Source organism: Bufo bufo, chromosome 1 (assembly GCF_905171765.1).
Source record: "Bufo bufo chromosome 1, aBufBuf1.1, whole genome shotgun sequence".
Taxonomy (NCBI): Eukaryota; Metazoa; Chordata; class Amphibia; order Anura; family Bufonidae; genus Bufo; species Bufo bufo.
This window is the reverse complement of record NC_053389.1, coordinates 423,778,027-423,802,019: the sequence shown is the minus strand read 5'-3', so window position 1 is coordinate 423,802,019 and position 23,993 is coordinate 423,778,027. Positions and strand designations below refer to the sequence as shown.

General features: G+C 40.6%; 1 protein-coding gene across 1 annotated transcript in view; it reads left to right on the top strand.

Annotated features, from left to right (window-relative positions):
* Window positions 1–19,790, top strand: part of IL17B (interleukin 17B) — a 45,681-nt gene extending 25,891 nt beyond the window's left edge. Inside the window, exon 3 of the mRNA XM_040406515.1 lies at window positions 19,237–19,790. Within this exon, the coding sequence (XP_040262449.1) occupies window positions 19,237–19,492 (256 nt within the window). The 3' untranslated portion in view covers window positions 19,493–19,790. The remainder of the gene's footprint in view (window positions 1–19,236) is intronic.
* Window positions 19,791–23,993: the final 4,203 nt, after the last annotated feature.

Here is a 23,993-nt window from a genome sequence, read left to right as displayed (position 1 = left end):
CTGCCATTTTTCACCTTAAAGGGGTTCTCCAGGAATGAAAAAAATGTAAATACTTAAATATTATTTTATAATAAATATATTCACAAATACCTTTCATTACTTAGAATGGCTTGTTTTTTCTAGGGAGCAATCATTAGAAGAAATAAAATGGCCGCCGTCCTATCAGTACACACAAAACCTGTCCTAATCACACAGGAGGACAAGTTACTTCACAATACTGAGCCAAAGGGCTGCCTCATCCTCCTTTGTGCTCTGCTTGTTAGGAATCTCTGTGGGAATGTAGATTATGGGAATGGGAGGAAGGTGAGGTGTGGCTAATGAGCAGCAGCACTTGTTTACAGTCTCCATTACCACAGCCTGTCCGGTCCATCCTCTCTGTACTTCATGTCGCCTCATGAACAAAATTCCCCAGAGATTCAGCTAAAGTTCTCATCTGTACAGGATCATAATCCCTGACAAGGAGAGAGGAGGAGGAGGATAAGGCAGCACTAAAGCTCCTGCTCCTGCAATTTAGCAGGAGCAGTTCGGGTCCCGGCTGACAGACGCAGCAGGGACCCTGAGGAGAGGACAGGTTTATTACTGCTTCTGTCTTCTCCGGTGCCAACAGGAGGACAGCTCTGAGCCGCTTCCTCTGTTAGTCCCAGCAGTCATGTGACCGCTGGGGTTGTCTGGAGCAGGGGCAGGAGCAGAGCTGCAGGGACACCCGTGTGTCATGCCCCCACAGGGGGCTGTTTTCCTCTGTAAAAAATAAAATAAAAAAAATTGGTGTCCTCCAGAGGTCTTTTAATGATTATGTGCCCAAAATTTTTTTTAAACATAAGTTACATTTTTTTATAAAAAACACAAATAAAAAAAATGTTAAAAAAATATTTAAAATGCCGTCGCTAACAGAAACCGTCACCATAGTCGCCCTATTCTCTCAAATCTATACATGTGATATATGAAAATGATTGTCACAAAATAAGTAACCCATTGCAATAATACATTTTTGTGTCAGTTTTAATCTTTAAGAAATAAAAAGCTATAATAAAAAAAATACTTTTAAAAAATAATTAGCAGTTTTCCTCCAAATAAAACCTAAAAAATAAAAATAAAAAAATACTATTATTTTTGTAGTCAAACAAATAAAAAAAGCTATGGTCACTAAACCACCAGGTGCACAAAATCACAAAAAGTTGCTTGGACATTCAGGCCTTTTTGGGCCCGGTCATGAAAGGGTTAAGGACCAGTTCAGGTCTGAAGTCACTTTGTGGGGCTTATATAATAGAAACCAGCCATAAATGGCCCCATTTTAGAAACTACACCCTCAAGGTATTCAAAACTGATTTTACAAACTTTGTTAACCCTTTAGGTGTTTCACAAGAATTAAAGGAAAATGTAGATGCAAAATCTGCACAAAAAGTGAAATTCTGCAATTTAATTTTAATAAAAAAATTTACGCTACCAAAGCAAGGGTTAACAGCCAAACAAAATAAATATTTATTACCATGATTCTGTAGCTTACAGAAACACCCCATATGTGGTCGTAAACTTTTGGTTGTTTCAGTTTTACATAATAAAGCATTTTTGCAAAAATGATTTTTTTGTGTCTCCATATTCTGAAAGCCATAGTTTTAAAAAAAAAAATTTGGGCGACTATCTTATGTAGGGGTTAATTTTTTTTTGGTATGAGATGACTGATGGTACTATTTTAGGGTGCATATGACTTTTTGATCGCTTGGTATTACACTTTTTGTGATGTAAGGTGACAAAAAATGGCTTTTTTGACACAGGTTTTTTTTTTTTTTTTTTACGGTGTTCACCTGAGGGTTTAGGTCATGTGATATTTTTATACAGTAGGTTCTTATGGACGCAGCGATATCTAATATGTATACTTTTTTTAATTTATTTAAGTTTTACACAATAACAGCATTTTTGAAACAAATAAAATCATGTTTTAATGTCTCCTGAGAACCATAATTTTTTTATTTTTTGGAAGATTGTCTTAGGTAGGGTCTCATTTTTTGCGGGATGAGATGATGGATTAATGGGTACTATTTTGGGTGCGTATAACTTTTTGATCGCTTGGATTTTACACTTTTTGTGATGTAAGGTGACAAAAAATTGCTTTTTCTTTACACCGTTTTTAGTTTATTTATGCTGTTTACCTGATGGGTTAGGTCATGTGATATTTTAATAGACCTTGTTGTTATGGACACGGCGATACCTAATATGTCTACTTTTTTATTTTTTTCACTTTTAACACAATAAGAGCATTTTTGAAACAAAAAGAAAATCCTGTTTTAGTGTCTCCATATTCAGAGAGACATAGTTTTTTTTTTTTTGCCCGATTGTTTTATGTAGAAGATCATTTTTTGTGGGATGAGGCGACGGTTTGATTGGTACTATTTTCGGGGGCATAAGCCTTTTTCATAGCTTGGTGTTGCACTTTTTGTGATGTAAGGTGACAAAAAAAATTATTGTTTTAGCACAGTTTTTATTTAATTTTTTCTACAGTGTTCAGGTGAGGGGGTGAATCATGTGCTATTTTTGTATACCCAATATGTCTGGTTTTCTTTTTTTTCTATTTTTTTTTACAATTTTGTTTTATTTTCGGAAACTTTTTTTTTATTATGAAAAACACTTTTTTTTTAACCTTTTTATTTTTGTCCCACTCTGGGACTTCAACTTCTGGGGTCTGATCCCCTCTGCAATGCATTACAATACATCCTGTATTGTAATACATTGGCTGTCAGCTTTTATGCTGACAGCCTGCCTGTGAGACCCAGCCTAAGGGCTGGATCTCACAGGCTTCGTAGGAGGCAAGCCCCAATGCCTAAGACCCTATGGATGCCTAAGACCCCACCAATCTAACAGTCAACCCTATGGATGGGTGTTCACTTTTGTTACTGAAAATACCAGTTTAAAGAAGCCTTGTCGTACGCCCTGACATGTCTGTAATTGTATTCCCCATGAAATAACAATTCTGGAGCGTCTTTTCTTAGTACTCTGTTGTGCCGTTTCCCTGTTATTCTTCCTATAAATGTATTAATAAATTGACAGCTCAGTGTTACCAGTTGGGGGTGAGCCTACATATACTTACACTGTCCAATGCCAGTGTCAGACTGCACAGGGACACACCCTTTTGACAAGAGGAATGGTAACATCTAGCTGTCAATTTATTTAGAAATTTTTGTAGGAAGAACAAACAGGAATGGCACAATACAGAGGGCTCATGCACATGACCGATTTGCAGTCCGCAAACATACAGATGTAGTCTGTGTGCTGTCTGCTTTTTTGTTGTTGCAGACTCTATTGACTTCAGGCATCATAAAATGCCAGTCTATAATAACCCCCCTCCCCAGTACATACACTATATTATAGAGAACCCTTGCCATACTAGTCTGTTACCATTCATTTTAGGGTGATACTTATAAAAGTTAACCTTGTGCTGCCTATAATCATTTTTCTTATCAACCCAGCAATCTGAAATCCCTCTAAGACGCTTTTCAGCACCTTAGGTTATTTTAGTCACTTTCTTCTCTCTCCAAGTTTCACACACACTTTTCCTCTATTCTGTATGCCCTTTATCTTCTGCCAGGCGGCAGAGAACATGTCAGGACTCTGCTCACATTCATTTTTCAAGTAGCTGGGTCAGTTACTAATTGAAGTGCTTGGAAACCCTCAGCTTCACCCATAACAAGAATGAGATAAAGCCTTTTAGAAAAAGGTTTGTCTACTTTGAGTGCTGTCTCACCGACTTTATTTGCTAATTGGTCATTAACTTGTGAAGTAAGCAAGAAACACAAGTATAGAAAGTCCTACTTCATGCAGATGACATATTTTAGGAGACACAAATATTAGTCTAATAGTTCAGTGTTGTTACCTACCAGCTAGGAAGGTGAATACATTACATCAGGAAGTCTTAGTATATTAATTAAGGGGTACTTCACATGCTAAAATAAAAGAATACTAGAAATGTTCTGTACCTTCTGAAGGCTTAGGTCCTGAGCGTTCATATTGGGGGCCATGGCTGTAAGATAAAACCAGGGACGGACTGGGCACTTAAAGTGGCCCCATCATGTAGTTGGGTCCAAATTGACCTGAGGGCAGGGCCACAACAATTAGGAGGGGCCAGCAAAACCATATTGCGGCACATTATACCATCTGTGTAGATTCAAATACCACAGGGCATCACAAAATACTGCCCCAGCAGCACAAAACACCTCCACAAAAATGCCACTCTGTGGTGGCCAACACCAGCTGTCAGGTGCTGTCCTCCTACTCCAGTTGACTCAGGATGGCAATACAGTACAATTCAAGAGCCAGGAGGGGAGCGTCAGATCATTGCTTCCCTGACTGGTGGCCGTGAGAAGGGCTCAAGTGGCCTCCTGGGCTTCAGCAGTGTCCAGTCTGCCCCTGGATGAAACTGAAAAATTGTTTGCTTACAGGTTTGTAAAACTGATAAGGTATAGGATGTAACTAAGTACCCCAAATTCATGAACGCGAGGTTCCTAGGCAAGCCTCACCCTTCCCACCTCATTATTTCTGAGATACCAGTGGTTAAGGTTCAGATGTATAATAATATATATTTTACAATGTATAAGCATAGCTTAGCCTTATCTCTTTAAACTGTGGAACCCATTAGAAGGCTTTGTATTCCTTTCTAATGCAAGGATACCAAGGCTATCAAAAGGTACACTCTATAGGTAAAGTATATTTCCTAAGATCATTGCAATTATTAGTCTTATTTTTGTTCGTTTGTTTATAAGTCCCTCCCAATACATTTTCTGATATATTTTCAGTTCCCATGACAAGGGGTCTTAAGAACAAAGGATATTAGCAGCAAGAGTGAATCATATTTTGTTATTACTGACAATCAACTTATCTATTGGAAGGTGTGTTCCAGAATTTTAATATTAATGGTCTATCCCCGGGGTCTGACACCCTGCACCAATCAGCTGTTACCTTGTATCTCCAGCACTGGAACTACACAGTCACATCCATTTTTCAGCGATGGAGCATGTACAGCGCCAAAATTGCATAGCTCTATCCACTGTTCAGTGGATGGAGAATTCACTTCAGTGCGAGCAGTGCTGCGGTTACCAGCCACATCTACTACACAATGGATGGAAATGTGTACGCTGAAACAACTGATTGGCGGCAGTACAGAGTGTTGGTCTCCCGCCGATCTGATATTGATGGTCCACCAGAGAATAGGCCATCAACAATAAAATTCTGGAATACACCTTTAAGGGTAGTCACTGATATGCAGGTTTCTCAGTGAAGTGAGAACTGATCAGGTTCCCTATGTGCCAGGATCAACAAAAACATACTTTGGAAAATTCCTGCAGGTTATACTCTTCCAAATGATATCACAATCCTACATTACCTAGTCTACACCAAAAAATGGGCTACATAAGGCCAGTTATATAGATATTATATTAAGTTACTGTTGATAAAATGATCCCCTTGTTCCCCGTTTAGAGAGATGATATGAGGAAATGTTATATGTAACAATTCATTTCCCTGAAAAGTAAAAGGATATGAAAGGGACTATATGAGATTAGAATAACATGGCTGCTTTATTCCAGAAACAGCACCACTCTTGTCCATGGGCTGTGTCTGGTATGACAGCTTTATTCTATTTACAAACTCCTTCCTGCCATCACCCCATACATGTATGGAGGATGTCGGGTCTTTAACCCCTTCACGACTGCCATATGGCTATATACGTGCTAATTACACACGCCCCGTGCAGCTAGCACGTATATAAACGTTATGGCACCTCTTTAATCCAAACGCTGCAAAGCATTTGAATTAAAGCTTCTGCCCCTGCAATGCTGCTGTCACGGACAGCATACAGTCCAGTAATTCCGGCAAAGGACCAATCTATGCACACTAACTAATCGGTGCGCGGCAGTGTTAAAATGCCGGTTTCAGGCTCTGATCTGCACTCTGCAGATCAGAGCCTGAAATCAGGTACCATATCCTCCGTGCCCCCAATCTGTGAACCCCCTGCCCCGATCTGTGCCCTCTTCTGTGCGCCCTACCTCCAGCTTTGCCAGCCGTGCACTGTGTATGTGTCGGCAACTGTGCCTGCCCGCCCCCATCCATGTCCCCTGCCCATCTGTGTCCCCTCCCCAGCCCTCATCTGTTTTCCCTTGTGCGGTGCCACTGCTGTATCTGATGGCGGTGGCTCTGTTCCTGAGCCACCACCATCAGCAGCGAGTGTCAGCTGTATGCTGACAATCTGCTGTAACCCCTTAGATGCCGCTCTCAGCAGCATCCAAGGGGTTAACAGACGGAGGAAGCTCCCTCTCTCAACCATAGGGCTGCCGCGCTTTGATGGCAGCGGCCCGATGGTTGCCATCAATCAGTGTAAAACTGATAGTACTATACTTTGCAATGCAAGAGCATTGCAAAGTGTAGTACAGCCATCAGCCCCACTGGATCTTCAAGATCCAAGTGGGAATTAAAAAAAAGGGTGTAAGTAAAAAAAAAAAGTAAAATAAATAAATAAAAATGTCAATTAAAAATAAAATAAATTACCTTTTCCTATATCCACTCATTTATAAGAGATTAACAAATGAAAAAAATAAACAAACTACACATATCAGCTATCACCGTGTCCGTAACAACCGGCTCTCTATATATCACATGATCCACCCCGTCCGATAAACACCATAAAGAAACAAAAATAAAAAATGTGTCAAAAAAAGCCATTTTTGTCACCTTAAATCACAAAAAGTGCAACACCATGCGATCAAAAAGGCGTATGTCCCACAAAATTGTATCAATAAAACAGTTACTTCATCCCGCATAAAATGAGCCCCTACATAAGAAAATCGCTTAAAAAAATAAAACTATAGCTCTTAGAACATGGAGACACTAAAACATCATTTTTTTTGTTTCAAATATGCTATTATTGTGTTAAAGTGAAATAAATTTTAAAAAGTAGACCTATTCGGTATCTCTGCGTCCGTAACAACCGTAATTTTTTTTTCATAAAAACAGTGCCAAAAAAAGCTATTTTTTGTCACCTTACATTACAAAAATTGCAACATGCAATCAGAAAGGCATATGCCTCCAAAATAGTACCAATCTAACCGTCACCTCATCCCACAAAAAAAATAAGACCCTATCTAAGACGATTGGTCAAATAAAAAAATTTAAAAAGTGGCTCTCAGACTATGGAGACACTAAAACATCATTTGTTTGGTTTCAAAAATGCTATTATTGTGTAAAACTTAAATAAATAAGAAAAAGTATACATATTAGGTTTTGCGAAGTCCATAACGATCTGCTCTATAAAAATGTCACATGACCTAACCCCTCAGGTGAACGCTGTAAAAATAAATAGATGAAAACTGTTTCAAAACAACCAATTTTTTGGTCACCTTGAAAATAAAATGATACCAATAAAAAAGTCCACTCTTTCTGCAAAAAACGAGCCCCTGCATAAGACGATCGGCAGAAAAATAAAAAACATAAGGCGTTCAGAAAATGGAGACACAAAAACAATAATTTTTTTCAAAAATGCTTTATTATGTAAAACTGATACTAAGAAAGTAAACATATTTGATATCATTGCGTCCGTAACAACCTGCTCTATAAAAATAGCACATGATCTACCCTGTCAGATGAATCTTGTAAAAAATAAAAATGGTGCCATTTTTTGGTTACCTTACCTCACAAAAACCGTAATATAGAGAAATTTAAAATCATATGTACCCCAAAATAGTATAAAAAAAACTGGCACCTTATCCCCTAGTTTCCAAAATGGGGTAAATTTTTGGGAGTTCCTACTGTAAGGGTGCATCAGGGGGGCTTCAAATGGGACATGGCATCTAAAAACCAGTCCATCAAAATCTGCCTTCCAAAAAACAAATGGCGCTCCTTTTTTTTCTGCGCCCTGCCGTGTGCCCTTACATCAGTTTATGACCACATGTGGGGTGTTTCTGTAAACGGAGTCTGCCAAAAAAGTGAAATTTTGAAATTTTCTCTCCATTTTCCTTTAGTTCTTGTGGAACACCTAAAGGGTTAAAGTTTGTAAAATCAGTTTTGAGTAACTTGAGGGGTGTAGTTTTTGCAATAAGGGCATTTATGGCGGGTTTCCACTATGTAAGCCCCACAAACTGACTTCAGAACTGAACTGGTCCTTAAAAAGTGGGTTTTGAAAATTTTCTTAAAAATTTTAAGAATTGCTTCTAAATTTCTAAGCCTTCTAATGTCCTAAAAAAAAAAAAAATTACATTTACAAAATCATGCCAACATAAAGTAGACATATAGGGAATGTTAAGTGATAATTATTTTATGAGGTATCAGTTTCTGTGTTAAAAGCAAAGAAATTGAAATATTTAACCCCTTAAGGACTCGGCCCTATTTCACCTTCTGGACTTGGCCATTTTTTGCAAATCTGACCAGTGTCACTTTAAGTGCTGATAACTTTAAAACGCTTTGACTTATCCAGGCCATTCTGAGATAGTTTTTTCGTCACATATTGTACTTCATGACACTGGTAAAATAAAGTAAAAAAAACAAACATTTTTAGTTATAAAAAAATACCAAATTTACCCAATTTTTTTAAAAAATTGCAAATTTCCAAGTTTTAATTTCTCTACTTCTATAATACATAGTAATACCTCCAAAAATAGTTATTACTTTACATTCCACATATGTCTACTTCATGTTTGGATCATTTTGGGAATTATATTTTATTTTTTCGGGATGTTACAAGGCTTAGACGTTTAGAAGCAAATCTTGAAATTTTTCAGAAATTTTCAAAAACCCATTTTTTAGGGACCAGTTCAGGTCTGAAGTCATTTTGCGAGGCTTACATAATAGGAACCACCCAAAAATGACCCTATTCTATAAACTACACCCCCAAGGTATTCAAAACTGATTTTACAAACTTTGTTAACCCTTTAGGTGTTCCACAAGAATTAATGGAAAATAGAGATACAATTTCAAAATTTCCCTTTTTTGGCTGATTTTCCATTTTAATAATTTTTTTCCAGTTACAAAGCAAGGGTTAACAGCCAAACCAAACTCAATATTTATGGCCCTGATTCTGTAGTTTACAGAAACACCCCATATGTGGTCATAAACTACTGTACGGCACACGGCAGGGCGCAGAAGGAAAGGAATGCCATACGGTTTTTGGAAGGCAGATTTTGCTGGACTGTTTTTTTTTGACACCATGTCCCATTTGAAGCCCCCCTGATGCACCCCTAGAGTAGAAACTCCATTTTAGAAACTACGGGATAGGGTGGCAGTATTGTTGGCACTAGTTTAGGGTACATATGATTTTTGGTTGCTCTATATTACACTTTTTGTGAGGCAAGATAACAAGAAATAGCTGTCTTGGCACCGTATTTTTTGTTATTTACAACATTCATCTGACAGATTAGATCATGTGATATTTTTATAGACCAGGTTGTCATGGATGCGGCGATACCTAATATGTATACTTTTTTTTAATTTATGTAAGTTTTACACAATGATTTCATTTTTGAAGCAAAAAAAATCATGTTTTAGTATTTCCATAGTCTGAGAGCCATAATTTTTTCAGTTTTTGGGTGACTACCTTGGGTAGGGTCTGATTTCTGCGGGATGAGATGACTGTTTTATTGGCACTATTTTGGGGTGCGTGTGACTTTTTGATGGCTTGCTATTACACTTTTTGTGATGTAAGGTGACAAAAAATGGTTTATTTAGCACAGTTTTTATTTTACATTTTTTACGGTGTTCATCTGAGGGGTTAGGTCATGTGATATTTTTATAGAGCCGGTCGATACGAACGCGGCGATACCTAATATGTATACTTTTTTTATTTATAACACAACAAGTAAGGAGTGCGTAACACACCAATAATGAGTGATAAAATCAAATTTATTAATGTTTCAGTTAAAAATTAATCATGATTTACAGTACAATATTTTATTTATTAGTGATATAACTGTTGAATAAACATACATAAAATGTAACACTCTTAAAAGAAATAAAATACTAAAAATAGAAAAACTATTGAATACAATAAAACCCAATATAATAGTAATATATAAATTAGCAATATTGCGTTTTAATATCTGTGTAATTTCAATAGTTCGACTGTATATGCACCAAGACTTGTTGAATGGTAAATAATATCAGTCCAGATGGGTTCTTTCACCCAATCGATGCCCCAAAAAAAGGGGATTAATCTGATTATTTGAATAAAGTCTTTTTGAGTAAGGCTTTTTGAATAGTCACTGCCGCTGTTGCGACTTAGTAGTCGCTATGTATATTAAATCAGTGCACTATTGCTGCTTTTTAGTACAGGAGAGCCGAAGCAATTATACTCACAGTTTGTAGTGCAGTATTGTCGGCTTTAGTAAATCACAGGTGGCGTCCCACGTGTGGTGAACAATAGTTGCTCCAGTTACAACAAATCAAAGTGTTGCGGCTTTGGGATCCTCGCTGTTTTTCATATAGCCGTGCTGTATTTGGGGGTCAGTCGGTGATGCGTTCCTTCTGTATTTGAATAAATACTTAACAGGAGTGGACTCTGCCACACAGCCGACTCTCCAAACAGACAGATATCCGGCTTATTGGATATTTCAGAGGCAGCCACTGATGAAGGAGTCGTAGTTAACTCCGAAACATGTTTGGTAATTACCCCATGGAATAAAGCATCACTCCGGAGGACTAAAAGCGCTAAAAGAAAAGGAAAAGAAAAAGGAAATAAAGAAACAAGGCATCGCTGATTTTCCAGCTTGAAATATCCAATAAGCCGGATATCTGTCTGTTTGGAGAGTCGGCTGTGTGGCAGAGTCCACTCCTGTTAAGTATTTATTCAAATACAGAAGGAACGCATCACCGACTGACCCCCAAATACAGCACGGCTATATGAAAAACAGCGAGGATCCCAAAGCCGCAACACTTTGATTTGTTGTAACTGGAGCAACTATTGTTCACCACACGTGGGACGCCACCTGTGATTTACTAAAGCCGACAATACTGCACTACAAACTGTGAGTATAATTGCTTAGGCTCTCCTGTACTAAAAAGCAGCAATAGTGCACTGATTTAATATACATAGCGACTACTAAGTCGCAACAGCGGCAGTGACTATTCAAAAAGCCTTACTCAAAAAGACTTTATTCAAATAATCAGATTAATCCCCTTTTTTTAGGGCATCGATTGGGTGAAAGAACCCATCTGGACTGATATTATTTACCATTCAACAAGTCTTGGTGCATATACAGTCGAACTATTGAAATTACACAGATATTAAAACGCAATATTGCTAATTTATATATTACTATTATATTGGGTTTTATTGTATTCAATAGTTTTTCTATTTTTAGTATTTTATTTCTTTTAAGAGTGTTACATTTTATGTATGTTTATTCAACAGTTATATCACTAATAAATAAAATATTGTTATAATAACCATCCGTGTGGTACCGAATATTGGTGTGCCCTACCATCTTTTGTTCTAATTTTATTACTGTTTTTGAGGATTGGGTGAATCCTCTTGGTAGGTGCACCCATTTCCATTCTTGAACATTCAGGTGAGCCTTCTCTAAATACTTGCATTTAATGATTTACAGTACATCTATGTAAATAAGCAGGGACTGCTTCCTCCTCCTGAGGAAGCGAACATACGCGAAACGCGCGTCGAGGAGCGCCATTGCCCTGGTGTCAGCCCTTGCTATCTTGATATGTTGCCCAATATACTCATGCACCTCTTGGCCGGTAGACTTGGTTGTTTTGTGCCTTGTTAGTGTTGCCTTTATTCACATGGGGCACGCACGCATTTGTATGTATACCTCACATTTTCTGATCTATTATATTTATTAGGACATTGTTCCATTGGTCATTTGGGGTATATCATATTATTACTGTGATAGGGTTGATAGCAGGGTGATGTATGTGATGTGACTGTGGTTAGTCCCTGCTTATTTACATAGATGTACTGTAAATCATGATTAATTTTTAACTGAAACATTAATAAATTTGATTTTTATCACTCATTATTGGTGTGTTACGCACTCCTTACTTGTTGTGTTATCTTATATGCTTTGGGAGTGTACCTTTCTCATTGAGACCGCAGGTGATTTAATTTTTTTTATTTATGTAAGTTTTACACAATGATTTAATTTTTGAAGCAAAAAAATAATAATGTTTTAGTGTTTCCATAGTCTGAGAGCCCTAATTTTTTCAGTTTTTGGGCGATTACCTTGAGTAGGGTCTGATTTTTGCGGGATGAGATGACGGTTTCATTGGCACTATTCTGGGGTGCGTGTGACTTTTTGACCGCTTGCTATTACACTTTTTGTGATGTAAGGTGACAAAAAATTGTTTATTTAGCACAGTTTTTATTTACATTTTTTTACGGTGTTCATCTGAGGGGTTAGGTCATGTGATATTTTTATAGAGCCGGTCGATACGGATGCGGAGATACCTAATATGTATACTTTTTTTTTATTTATCTAAGTTTTACACAATAATATCATTTTTGAAACAAAAAAAAAAATCATGTTTTAGTGTCTCCATATTCTGAGAGCCATAGTTTTTTCAGTTTTTGGGCAATTATCTTAGATAGGGTCTCATTTTTTGTGGGATGAGATGACGGTTTGATTGGCACTATTTTGGGGTGCATATGACTTTTTGATCGCTTGCTATTACACTTTTTGTGATGTAAGGTGACAAAAAATTCTTTATTTAGCACAGTTTTTATTTACATTTTTTTACGGCGTTCATCTGAGGGGTTAGGTCATGTGATATTTTTATAGAGCCGGTCGATACGAACACGGCGATACCAAATATGTATACTTTTTTTTTTATTTATGTAAGTTTTACAGAAATAACAGCTTTTTGAAAACAAAAACAATGATGTTTTAGTGTCTCCATATTCTGAGCCATAGTTTTTTTTATTTTTTGGGCGATTGTCTCAGGTAGGGGCTCATTTTTTGCAGGATGAGGTGACGGTTAGATTGGTACTATTTTGGTGGGCAAACGCCTTTTTTATCGCTTGCTGTTGTACTTTTTGTGATGTAAGGTGACAAAAAATGGTTTATTTAGCGCAGTTTTTATTTTTTAAGGTGTTCATCTGAGGGGTTAGGTCATGTGATGTGTTTATAGAGCCGGTTGATACGGACGCGGCGATACCTAATATGTATACTTTTTTTTCCCACCTATTTTTTACCATTTTTTTTTAACTTTATTTGGGGAAAATGACGTTTTTGTTTATTTTTACTTGAAACTTTAAATTTTTTTGGGGGAAAACTTTCTTTTTTCAACTTTTTTTTCACTTTATTTTTTGTCCCACTTTGGGACTTGAACTTTTGGGGGTCTAATCCTTTACAATGCATTCCAATACTTCTGTATTGGAATGCATTGGCTGTATGAGTAATACTGTGTGTATTACTCATACAGCTTCCGGCCTGTGAGATCCAGGGGGCTGGATCTCACAGGCTCGTCACCCGAAGGCAGCACAGATGCCTCAGGAAGGCATCGCGCTGCCTTCCATGCCATCGCGTCCCCCCCACAGCCCCATGGGGACCCGATGGCACCACCACCGCACCAGGTAAAAGCCGCAAACCAGAGGTCTGAATTGACCTGCGGTTTGCGGCGAACGCCGACACTGGGGAGTCACGGGACCCCCCTGCGCATTTAGCCGAGGTGCCTGCTCAATGATTTGATTGGAACACCACATGACGTACCGGTACATCATGGGTCCTTAAGGACTCGGGAACCATGCCGTACCGATACGTCATGGGTCCCTAAGGGGTTAAAATTGCGAATTTTTTTATTTAATTTTTTTATTTAGGATTTTTTTATAAATAAAGGTGAAATATAGTGACTCAAATTTATGAAATTATGAAATATCATGAAGTACAATGTTTCAAGAGAAAACATTCTCAGAATGGTTTAGATAAGTAAAAGCGTTCCAAAGTTATTACCACATAAAGTGACATATGTCAGATTTTGAAAACTAGACATGGTCACGGGGGCATCAATGACCCTTGGTCATGAAAGGGTTAAAGATTGTGCCCACTGTTTTGTTGTATGTTTTCTTTGATATGCACTGGTTCTATATGCACATTTCTCCCCCAGGAGATGTTTTGTTTAAGATCCTATGTCCTTTTAGGACACCTAAGTTATATTAAGATTAGACACTGTTGTTGTGTAACTGGCCTGCATTTTTCAGAAGTGATGTCTCCACCATACTATCTGAGATTCATTTTGTACGTGACTCTACTTGCATTTCTTGTTTATTCAGTAATAAAAAGAGATTTATGAGAAAAAAGATGACATCTGCTCAAGAGCTGGGTGGGCGCCATAACTATCAGGTGACTGCAGTGTTTGTGATTGGAGGCAACTCCAACCACATAAATGTAATCCCTCAGATGCTGCGATCAATTGCGACCATTGCATCTGGGAGGAGTCATTTACTGGGAGCAGGATGCTCTCAGTAACTGAACGCTTCCCAGTTAGAAAGATCATGGAAGTCATTCTCTTGCTATGGTAGCCTGGAGCCTTGTGAAGGCTCCCAGGACTGCCATAGCAAAGTTCCTATTGAGCTCCGTAAGTGGCAGGGCTTAATAGGAACATAGAGACTTTCCAAAAGACTGCAATAGTAAATCATTGCAAGCTATGGTATAAGCAAGTCCCTATGTACCCCAAAGTCCCCTAGGGAAGGCTGCGTATAAAGTAAAAAAAAGTTTCAAATATAAAAGGAATTAATAATCACTACCTTTACTCATCTACACTGAACAAAAATATAAACTCAACGCTTTCGGTTTTGCTCCCATTTTGCATGAGCTGAACTGAAAGTTCTAAAACATTTTCTACATACACAAAAGACTCATTACTCTCAAATATTGTTCACAAATCTGTCTAAATCTGTGTTAGTGAGCACTCCGTTGCCGAGATAATCTATCCCACCTCACAGGTGTGGCATATCAAGGTGCTGATTAGAATTCAGGAAGAAAAAGAATTGGTGGAGCGCCAGGGTATGAGAAGGAGGAAGGCAGAAAATAGTAGCCCTCGAAGGTCTATATTCTTTCTATGTGGTGTAAAGTCAAAAAACCCAGAAATCCAATGTGAGGAATCAGGGAAAAAAAATGAAAGAAGAAGAAACCACAGTGACAGGGTGATCGGCAGATGCACAAATTACCCGAGTAATCATGGGTAGTGGATAAAGGGGCTTTTTTAAAAACAGCAGCAGATGAAATGTAAATATTAATATTATTAAAGACAATTACGTAAGACTGATGAGGTCTATATAGGAGAACAAAACCCAGTAGGGTGTATATACACTGTGTGTTACTCACTTCACTAGGGAGGGTGATGCAAGATAAACTCAAGACTCTTGACGCCAAGCCCTCCCTCGCCGAGGTCGCCTGTAGAATAGTGGTCCCCTTGGTGTCCTTCAGATGGATGACCCGGACTCTCAGGACTCTCAGTAGGATACAAGGTTGTTTATTTCAGAAAAGCTTAACGCGTTTCGGGATATTCAAAACCCCTTCATCAGGAGCACAACATATCACATACCACATGGAAGCTAACAAGTATATGTAGTGTCCATCTACAGAAAAAATTGTGGTTCCACGTGGTGGGGTGTTCACCTCCGGCCCCATGACCCCGGAACCGGAAGTGCCCTCCAATCATGGGACATATATTTAATGTAAACTGTTCATAATTTTAAAAATATATGTATAAATAGAGGTGATGCAGGACCAACATTTATTAGTACCTCGCTGCCCAGAGAGTCCTGAATTCCTAGTGGAATTGTAGATCCAGCAGTAGCTTGGACCGGATGATAGCGGGGAGCAGGAAGGCTTCCGGTCACGTGGCCCCGGATGTTCAATATGCGTTCCACCAGTGGAGCGCATATGGAGCGCGATTAGATTACCGCTGCAGTTTCTTCACACACCAGAAGTCACGCTTGCGTTTCAATCGTGGAACGCATCCCGGCCGTCAAAATAGGGAGAAGGGGAGCATTGGTTTCCATAATAGAAAAATGGAATCAGAAATGGAATATAAATAACAAATAAAGGAGAGATAATTATAAAGCAGACTCTAAATAAGAATATAAAGGATATACATATAAATATAAAAACATACATAATAAAAGACTATAAATTCATTTGGTAAAACATATATACGGCTGATTGATAAATTAAAATCGAAATATACATGGTCCTTTCAGAGTCAGCATAAATAAATAAAAAAATAATATCACGAGTATAAGAAATGGGCTGGAAGGCATATATAATATTGGTGGGTAGACCTAAGTGTATACCGTTCCTCTTAGTTTTTGCACACTCTGAAAAGTTTTGCCTTACTGAGGGGGGGGGGGTCAGAAAACCAGTCAGTATCTGGTGTGGCCACCATTTGCCTCATGCAAGGCAACACATCTCCGTCGCATAGAGTTGATCAGGTTGTTGATTGTGGCCTGTGGAATGTTGGTCCACTCCTCTTCAATAGCTGTGCGAAGTTGCAGAATATTGGCAGGAACTGGAACACGCTGTCGTATATGCCGATCCAGAGCATCCCAAACATGCTCAATAGGTGACATGTCTGGTGAGTATGCTGGCCATGCAAGAACTGGGATGTTTTCAGCTTCCAGGAATTGTGTACAGATCCTTGCAATATGGGGCCGTGCATTATCATGCTGCAACATGAGGTGATGGTCGTGGATGAATGGCACAACAATGGGCCTCAGGATCTCATCACGGTATCTCTGTGCATCCAAAATGCCATCAATAAAATGCACCTGTGTTCGTTGTCCATAACGTATGCCTGCCCATACCATAACCCCACCGCCACCATGGGCCACTCGATCCACAATATTGACGTCAGCAAACCGCTCACCCACACGATGCCACACACGCTGTCTGCCATCTGCCACGAACAGTGAAAACTGGGACTTATCCGTGAACAGATCGCCTCTCCAACGTGGCAGACGCCATCGAATGTGAGCATTTGCCCACTCAAATCGGTTACGACGACGAACTGCAGTCAGGTCCAGACCCCAATGAGGACGACGAGCTTCCCTGAGACAGTTTCTGACAGTTTGTGCAGAAATTCTTTGGTTATGCAAACCGATTGTTGCTGCAGCTGTCCGGGTGGCTGGTCTCAGACGATCATGGAGGTGAACATGCTGGATGTGGAGGTCCTGGGCTGGTGTGGTTACACATGGTCTGCAGTTGTGAGGCCGGTTGGATGTACTGCCAAATTCTCTGAAACGCCTTTGGAGATGGCTTATGGTAGAGAAATGAACATTCATTGCACGGGCAACAGCTCTGGTAGACATTCCTGCAGTCAGCATGCCAATTGCACTCTTCTTCAAACGTTGTGACATCTGTGGCATTGTGCTGTGTGATCAAACAGCACATTTCAGAGTGGCCTTTTATTGTGGGAAGTCTAAGGCACACCTGTGCAATATTTATGCTGTCTAATCAGCACCTTCATATGCCGCACCTGTGAGGTGGGATGGATTGTCTCGGCAAAGGAGAAGTGATCACTAACACAGATTTAGACAGATTTGTGAACAATATTTGAGAATAATAGGTCTTTTGTATATGTAGAAAATGTTTCAGATCTTTGAGTTCAGCTCATGCAAAATGGGAGCAAAACCGAAAGTGTTGCGTTTATATTTTTGTTCAGTGTATATATGCAAAACGCAACCATCGATTTCAACAAAACTTGGTATACACATCCCTTGCTACCTGGAAAGAAATCTTGTTGGGGTCTCAGCTCTCTAGGACGTACCGTTCCTGAGATATTCCCAAAAAATGACCTGCATTAGCCAATACAAGTCTGCAAGTCTTTCTCTTCATATCCCAACTGCCATACACACAGTCACATGTCCCTTATCAGCCAATAGAAGCTCGAAGGCCCTTAGTCTCCACATACACACAGTTTTACTCCAGGTTTCCATAAAAACCCAGTCATTTTTCTTCACTGCTGTAGGTCAGCTTTAGGCTAAGACTACACAACGACAATAAGTCTCACGACACATAGGGCACAACTACACTTCTACATGTGTCGGGCGACATTGATGTTGCACCAATGTCACGCAACAATTTTTTATAATGATAGTCTATGGTGTTGCACTGTGACATGTGACATGACATGCTGCGACTGCGACGCGACAGTCGCAGAAAAATCCATCTTGGATGGATTTTTTGCAACTGTCGTGTCGCAGTCGCAGCATGTCACATGTCGCAGTGCAACACCATAGACTATCATTATAAAAAATTGAGACAAAAAGTCATGTTGCCGTGTAGCACTAGCATTAAAGGGGCAGGGCCTTGTGGAGGTCACTGTTAAGGGGGCAGGGGCCTCTATTTAAGGGGCGAATACTGTGGAGGTCACTGTTAAGGCAGCAGGGTACTGTGAGGTCACTGTTAAGGCAGCAGGGTACTGTGGAGGTCACTGTTAAGGGGGCGGACCCCTGAGAAGGTCACTGTCAAGGGAGTGGGGTGCTGTGAAACTCACTGTTAAAGGGGCGGGCTGCTAAGAAGTTCAAAGTTAAGGGGAGGGGCTGCTGTGGAGGTCCCATTTTGAAGTGGCAGGGCACTGTGGGGGGTCAGCGTTAAGGGGTGGGGCACTGTGGAGTTCACTGTTAAAGAGGCGGGGTCTGTAGAGGTCACTGTTATGGGGGATACTGTCGATATCTTTTAACAACACACACAAACATTAAATGAAATATACCCGTGCGAAGCTGGGTATTTCTGCTAGTTTTACATAAAAAAATAAGTAAACCAGATAATGAACGTTATTGATATTGCCGTGTCAGAAAATATCTAATTATCAAAATATAAACTATGGAACATCTTTTCTTAGAAACCTGCATTGTACCATTCCTCTGTTATTCCTCCTTCAAATTTATAAATAAATTGACAGCTAGGTGTTACCAGTTAGGGGTGTGTCCCTAAAAACTCTTTCACTGTCCAATCAGTGCTACCAGCATTAGACTGTGTAGAGATAAGCCCCTTTGTCAAGAGCCCAGTTGTAACGCCCAGTTGTCAATTTAATAAAAAATATTCAGGAGGAAAAAAAATGAAGAATAGCGCAATGCATAGTTATGAGAAAAGATGCTCCAGATTTGTCATTTCATGGGGAACGCAAGGATTTACAAAAACACACATGTCAGGAGAGGTGACAGGTCCTCTTTAAACATTGTGGTCAGAGCTTTATAGTCATCTTGATTAGATTTGATCAATATTCATGAGATATTTATTTGTCTCCTTCCAGCATAAACCATGATGAGAACCGTATCCCAGTCGACATACCAGAAGCTCGATGTTTGTGCTCTGGCTGTGTCAACCCTTTTACCATGCAGGAGGACCTGAGCATGTCCAGCATTCCCATCTATAGCAAGATACCCGTACGCAGGCGTTTTTGTGAGAAAAGCTTAGAAGGACTGAGGGGAAGAAGAAGGAAGAAGTGCCACAAAGAATACACCGCTGTCATGGAGAACATAGCTGTAGGCTGTACCTGTATCTTCTGAAGAGAGTGCTGCCTCCCATCCTTTCATATCTTCATTCCTGTATACATAGAAATACAGTAGCAATGTGAGTCAAAAGTCAGTAATTTAGTGACAGAACACATATGCACTGTGTGCCTTTCTCTCTGTGCTATGTGTAAAAGTGAACTTTTCTATTTATTTCAAAATACTCCACAAACACAAAAATTACTGCAAACAATACTTGTCTGGAATTTAACTCAAGGCAACGCATCTACTAATAAAAAGCAATCAATGGTAAATCCCTTATATACCGTATATAAACATAAGTTTCTATCTGTCCTAACGTCTGTCTGTCTGTTCTTTATGCGCGACCAAACGACTAAACCGATCTTCACCAAATTTGACACACAGGTACATCAGGTGTCCGGGAAGGTTTTAGATCGGGTCTCAACACTCTAGGACGTACCGTTCCTGAGATATTCCCCAAAAATTACCTGCATTAGCCAATACAAGCCTGCAAGTCTTTCTCTTCAAATCCCAACTGCCATACACACGGTCACATGTCCCTTATCAGCCAATAGAAGCTTGCAGGCTCTTAGTCTCCACGTACACACAGTTTTACTCCAGGTTTACATAACAACCCAGCCATTTATTTTCACTGCTGTAGGTCAGCTTTAGGCTAGGGCTACACGACGACATGTGTTGCTTGACAATATGTCTCACGACACATAGGACGCAACTACACTGCGACATTGATGTCGCACGACAATTTTATAATGATAGTCTATGGTGTTGCACTGCGACATGCTGCAACTGCGACGCGACAGTCACAGAAAAATCCATCTTGGATGGATTTTTTGCGAGTGTCATGTAGCAGTCGCAGAGCGTACACCATAGCCTATCATTATAAAAATTGTTGTGCAACATTGGTACGACACAATGTCGTTGTGTAGCCCTAGCCTTAAAGGGGCAAGGCACTGTGGAGGTCACTGTTAAGGGGGCAGGGGCCACTATTAAAAGGGCAGCTGTGGAGGTCACTGTTAAGTCAGCAGGGTACTGTGAGGCCACTGTTAAGGGAGCGGAGTACTGTGGAGGTCATTGTTAAGGGAACGGGGTACTATGGAGGTCACGGTTAAGGGGAAGGGGTACTGTGGCAGTCACTGTTAAAGGGACAGGTGCTGTGGAGGTCTCTGTTAAGGGGGCAGGAAACAGTGGAGGACACAGATAAGGGGACGGTCCCCTGTGGAGGTAAGTGTTAAGAGGTGGGTGCTGTAGAGGTCACTGTTAAGGGGGTGGGGTGCTGTGAAACTCACTGTTAAAGGGGCGGGCGGCTGTGAAGGTCAAAGTTAAGGGGATGGGTTGCTGTGCAGGTCCCATTTTAAGGAGGCGGGGCACTGTGGGGGGGGCAGTGTGGATGTCACTGTTATAGTACTGTTATAGTGGATACTGTCAATATGTTTGAACAACACACACAAACATTAAATGAAATAAATTAAATATAACTGTGCGGAGCCGGGTCCTTCAGCTAGTGAAGAATAATTTATGACATCTTTTTATATGTGATTATCAATTTCTAATCTCAAACAGCCCCCCCTGTCGTAAAGTATATTGTTACTCAATATAATTAAAGGGGTTATCCAATATCATAAACAGCCCCCCATGTGCCGGGCCCCTCATCTGCCGGACCCCTCATACTGAATATACTTACCCCGCTCCATGCACCACTCCTAGAAACATCCGGTGTCGGGGGGGGGGGGGGGGAGAAGCAGCCAATGGCAGGCGGGGACAAGCCTCCCTAGTGTCACCCCTTTAATGTACATAGCATACTGTATAGTATGATGTTCTCAGTATATGCATCATTATGTCAGATCTGCATCTACTGATCCATGCGGTTTGCCTGTTTCACTTGCATTCATTTATTAAAGACACATTTAACTGCCCAAAGCGAAGGTGTACAATTATACATGTTCTCAATGAGGACTTCTTTTAGGAGTGCTGGCTCCAAACCAGTAATCCATGTTACAACATTGCCATAGTAGTTGTCTTCTGTACACTATGAGATATGAGGAGCCGGTGCAGATGATGGGAGTGGTTGTGGCCCTAATGAGATGTTGTGTCACGGTGTACTACCTCAGCCTGTCACTCCCTCAGCCCGTTGCTCCCTGGCGTTCGTTGCTGTGAAAAGGTAGTTTGTAGAACCAGGCTAGAAGTAAAAAGTAATAACAGTCCCACTTAACTTGTGGCACATCCAGCAGCAATAAATACAAAAATGCAGTCTTTGGCACCAGTTAATTAGGCATGGTGGTTGGTTGGAGGGGAATAGGGTGGCACTAGCAAGCACTTGTGGATTCCATCCAGAAAAAGTGATATTTAGTCACTGGCCAACGTTTAGGTCCACTGGCCACGTTAGATTTCTAAATTTTTCCATCAACCTCCTCATCCTGGTGTCCCCACAGTGTCATCCTGCCATCCCCAATACTGTGCCCGTTGTGCTCCCCAATGCCCCAGGAACTATACTGCTGAAAAAATAGTGACCCTAATAGACATAATTGGGGTAATTTATCAAACTGGTGTAAAGTAGAACTGGATTTCCAAAAGAGCTGTCAAATATAAAAGGTGGAATCTGATTGGCTGCTATGGGCAACTAAGCCAGTTCTGCCTTACACCAGTTTGATAAATTACCCCAAATGTTCCTATAGTGTCCACAGCAGCTATAATGTCCCCTAGAGTGTCCCCAGTAATAATAACACCCTATATTGTGCTCCAGGTAATAATCCCTGTATAGTGTCCCCAGAAATAATAGAATTGCCCCTACAGTGCCTCCCCAATAGCAACACCCCCATATAGTAATTTCCACTACACTGCCCACACATAGTAATCCCCCCATAGTAATTTGCCCCCATACAGTAATTTCCCTCAAACTGCCCCATATAGTATTTTCCCCCCACACAGTAATTTGCCCCACACTGCCCCCACATAGTAATTTCCACCACACTGCCCCCACATAGTAATTTGCCCCAACATAGCAATTTCCCCACACAGCAATTTCTCCACACAGCAATTTCTCCACTGTCCCCACATAGAAATTACCCCACACTGTCCCCACATAGAAATTTCCCCACACTGTCCCCACATGGCAATTTCCCCCACACAATAGTTTCCCCCACACTGCCCCCATATAGAAATTTGCCCCCACATAGTAGTCCCTCCCATAATAATTTGCCCCCACACTGCCCCCACATAGCAATTTGCCCCCACACTGCCCCATCTAGTAATTTGCCCCCACATAGTAGTCCCTCTTATAGCAATTTGCCCCCACATAGCAATTTGCCCCCACACTGCCCATCTAGTAATTTGCCCCCACATAGTAGTCCCTCTCATAATTATTTGTCCCCACAGTCATTTGCCCCCACATAGTAGTCCCTCTCATAATAATTTGCCCCCACATAATAATTTGCCCCCACATAGTAATTTGTCCCCACATAGTATTCCCTCCCATAATAATTTGCCCCCACACTGCCCCATCTAGTAATTTGCCCCCACATAGTAGTCCCTCTCATAATAATTTGCCCCCACACAGCAATTTGCCCCCACACTGCCCCATCTAGTAATTTGCCCCCACATAGTAGTCCCTCTCATAATTATTTGTCCCCACATAGTAATTTGCCCCCACATAATAATTTGCCCCCACATAGTATTCCCTCCCATAATAATTTGCCCCCACACTGCCCCATCTAGTAATTTGCCCCCACATAATATTCCCTCCCATAATAATTTGGCCCCATACAGCCCCCACATTCCCCCCCTGTACTCGATTTATCTTCCCTAATATGTCCTCCTGTGTGTCCCCCCCAAAGTAGGCACATGAAATAAAAAAATAAAAAAAAAATGAAAAGATTAATACTCACCTATGTCCAGGGCCAGGCGCTTGCTCGCAGAGGAAGGCGGGATGAGACAGGCGCGTCACAGTGCTGCGTCCCGGCACAGGCGCGCAATGACGTCATCACGCACGCCTGCGCCGGGATTTCACTACCGCATAGGCCTTAGGCCTACAAGGCCTGAAGCCTATGGCTGTGATCGGCGTCAGGACAGGGAGCTATGCGCTCCCGTGCCCCGCCGCAGTATGTGGGCGTTCGGGTCAGCGCTGGGCCCAGGGCTGCCGACCCGGACTTCCTTATAGTAATCCGCCACTGATTGGAGGTGTTGGTTACAGCTGCCCTGCCCTATAAAAAACACACACCAGTTCGGGGTTTGCTTTTCACAAGAAGCATTGCCTAAAGTGAATGATGCCTCGCACAAAAGAGCTCTCAGAAGACCTACGATTAAGAATTGTTGACTTGCATTAAGCTGGAAAGGGTTATAAAAGTATCTCCAAAAGCCTTGCTGTTCATCAGTCCACGGTAAAACAAATGGTCTATAAATGGAGAAAGTTCAGCACTGCTGCTACTCTCCCTAGGAGTGGCCCTCCTGTAAAGATCACTGCAAGAGCACAGCGCAGACTGCTCAATGAGGTGAAGAAGAATCCTAGAGTGTCAGCTAAAGA